Below are 2,417 nucleotides of genomic sequence, written 5' to 3' on the forward strand. Positions count from 1 at the left end.
CTCCCGTAGGACTCAGGGCGGCTGACAATCTATTTAAAATACATACAAAACAATACAAATTTAAAATTAATTAAAAAGAATATTAAATATTTGTCGAATTTAAAATATAATTAAAACCCCCCTAAAAATTACCCTAGGCCAGTCCTGCAAGCTGGAATAACCAAGTCTTGAGGGCGCGGCGAAAGGAAGGGAGATCAGGCTTAATTTTTGCTTCTCTACACCAATTATCTAGGCTGTAAGTGTTTCGTTATCGTGCTGCAGTTCTGTTTGGGAAGCTTTGGGGCTAAAATGCAGGATACTTAAGCATCCCTTCAACATCTAGGGCAGGGGTCCCCAAGCCCCGGTCTGTGGACCAGTACCGGGCTGCGGCATGCTAACAACCGGTCTGCACAAACAAGGAAAGCTCCATCCACAGGATGCAGGCAGCACACAAAACCACGCACCCTCCCGTCCGTGGAAAAACCTTTCTCCATGTAATCGGTCCCTGATGCCCAAAAGGTTGGGGACCTCTGATCTAGGGTTCAAGTGTTTGCATCACAATTTGTTGGCTTCCTCTGCTTCCCAAAGTCCTTCGCACGGGCCACTTCATCGTACCTGATCCGTCCTGCCAGCAACATAGCCAGGATGCAAGTGAAGAGCCCCAACACAACCATGGCCATCTGGTGGTTCTTCCCGTAGATCCAGGCAAGTTCCAGGATCTCCATGGCCCGCGCTGAGAGTGACTGGATAGCCTCCTGCCAGTCCATCGATTCCAGGAAGGTGCCGTTACGTGGCAGGGTCACCAGCGGTGGTGGCGGTGGCCCGGTCTTGTTCCTCGACAGACCTGGGCTTGGTGGAACCGGCGATGTAGCAGATCCTGAGAAAAATGGGTCTCCTGACCCATATAGGGCCATCACCACGAGAATCGCGCAACTGAGGAACGCCAGGAACCGCAGAAGGATCACGCGTAATGGGGTGGTGTTCCCTGCAGAAGCCGAGGCGTAAAAGCTCTGCGGGGAAAAAAAGAAACTTCAGATACCACAGATCTGGGGTTATGTTTTCAAAAATAAACAACCATCTGACCAGGATGGTACAAAGTCTCCTGCCTTGAGCAGGGGGTTGGACTAGAAGACCTCCGAGGTCCCTTCCAGCATACAGCCGGAAAAAAGACTAGAGCTTAGTGTAAAAGATCATCCGAGAAAGAAGGGAGCACCACAATCACACCAGCAGAATGGCAAAGAATGGAGCACCACAATCACACCAGCAGAATGGCAAAGAATGGAGCACCACAATCACACCAGCAGGACTGCCAAGATTTCAGCCCCTTCAGTCCCAAGCTGCCTGAGCGCAGCTGAAATCCGAGGCCCTCAAATAAGAAAAGGTGAAATACTTCAAGATTACAATCAGGGTGGGGTTCAAACCCCCTCCCTGGGTTTAAAGCCCAAGAGTGCAAGGGCAACTTGGGGGGGGGGGACACTTTCTAAATGTGCCTGACACTTCAGTTGCCACGCAAGCTTGTTGGCTTTCAAAAACTAAGCTCAACAAACACAGCCTTTCGTCGGATAAACCAGCTCAGGATGTCTCCCCTGCCTTTTTTTTTTTTTTTTTAAAAAGGGGGCTCAGCCTCTTCTCTGCCCCGAACGAAGGGGGCCCTTTGCAGTCCCAGAAGAAAGCGCCCAGATGGGGACCACCCTTCTTCCTACCTGCATGTAAGTCTTGTCACTTTTCCGATTGTTAAAATGGTGCCGGAGGAGAAGGGCCCGAAGTTGGCGGTTCTGGTGCTTGATATAATATTCCACGGCAGCTTGGCAGGGCCGGCAAAGCTTATAGGTCTGCTCCAAGTGATGTTTGTAGACCTCAATTTCTTCGTCGTATTTGCCCTGCCCCCCAAAAAAGAGAAATTAGAATAAAAAAATCTGATAGGGTCTCTTTAGGACAGAGGTCTCTTATCTTTCCGGACTCAAGGACCGGAGGAAAGGAGAGCAGTTTTAAAATTGGTGTGCATATGCGTACGGCACCATACACGCTGGCGCGGTACTAGCAGCCCTGTTCGCGCATGCAGCATACGCTGGTGCTGTGCGCACCCCCCATGGCAGCTAGCGGCCCGTTCGTGCATGCACAAATAGGCCGCACAAACCGCCCAGGCTTGCATTCCCATTCGTGCCCGCACACATGCGCAAACAGGGCTGCAGGCGCTGGCTCAAGTGGAGGAGGAAATGCTCACCCACACGTGCACACACCGGCCAGCCATTTCCACGGCCCATTGGCGAAGAGCCCACGGCCCGGTCCCGGGCTGCAGACTATAGGTTGGGGACCCCTGGTTTAGGAGACTAGTAAGCTGGGTCGCCCTACCATGCTCTTACTGCAGGTGGGTGAAAAATGACAGAGCAAATTCAGTTAAACTAAACCCTCTTCGGTACATATATATATATATATAT

The 2,417-nt window shown here is 51.1% G+C and overlaps 1 protein-coding gene across 1 annotated transcript in view; it reads right to left on the bottom strand.

Annotated features, from left to right (window-relative positions):
• The window catches only part of TMEM201 (transmembrane protein 201), a 21,100-nt gene that overhangs the window by 9,607 nt on the left and 9,076 nt on the right, over positions 1–2,417 (bottom strand). Inside the window, exons 4-5 of the mRNA XM_029285130.1 lie at positions 1,683–1,859; positions 595–989 (exon numbers count right to left, since the gene is read on the bottom strand). Coding sequence (XP_029140963.1) covers positions 595–989; positions 1,683–1,859 — 572 coding nt within the window. The remainder of the gene's footprint in view (positions 1–594; positions 990–1,682; positions 1,860–2,417) is intronic.

The sequence above is a fragment of the Protobothrops mucrosquamatus genome, unplaced genomic scaffold, assembly GCF_001527695.2.
Source record: "Protobothrops mucrosquamatus isolate PMUCROS unplaced genomic scaffold, P.Mucros_1.0 scaffold1329, whole genome shotgun sequence".
Classification (NCBI taxonomy): domain Eukaryota; kingdom Metazoa; phylum Chordata; class Lepidosauria; order Squamata; family Viperidae; genus Protobothrops; species Protobothrops mucrosquamatus.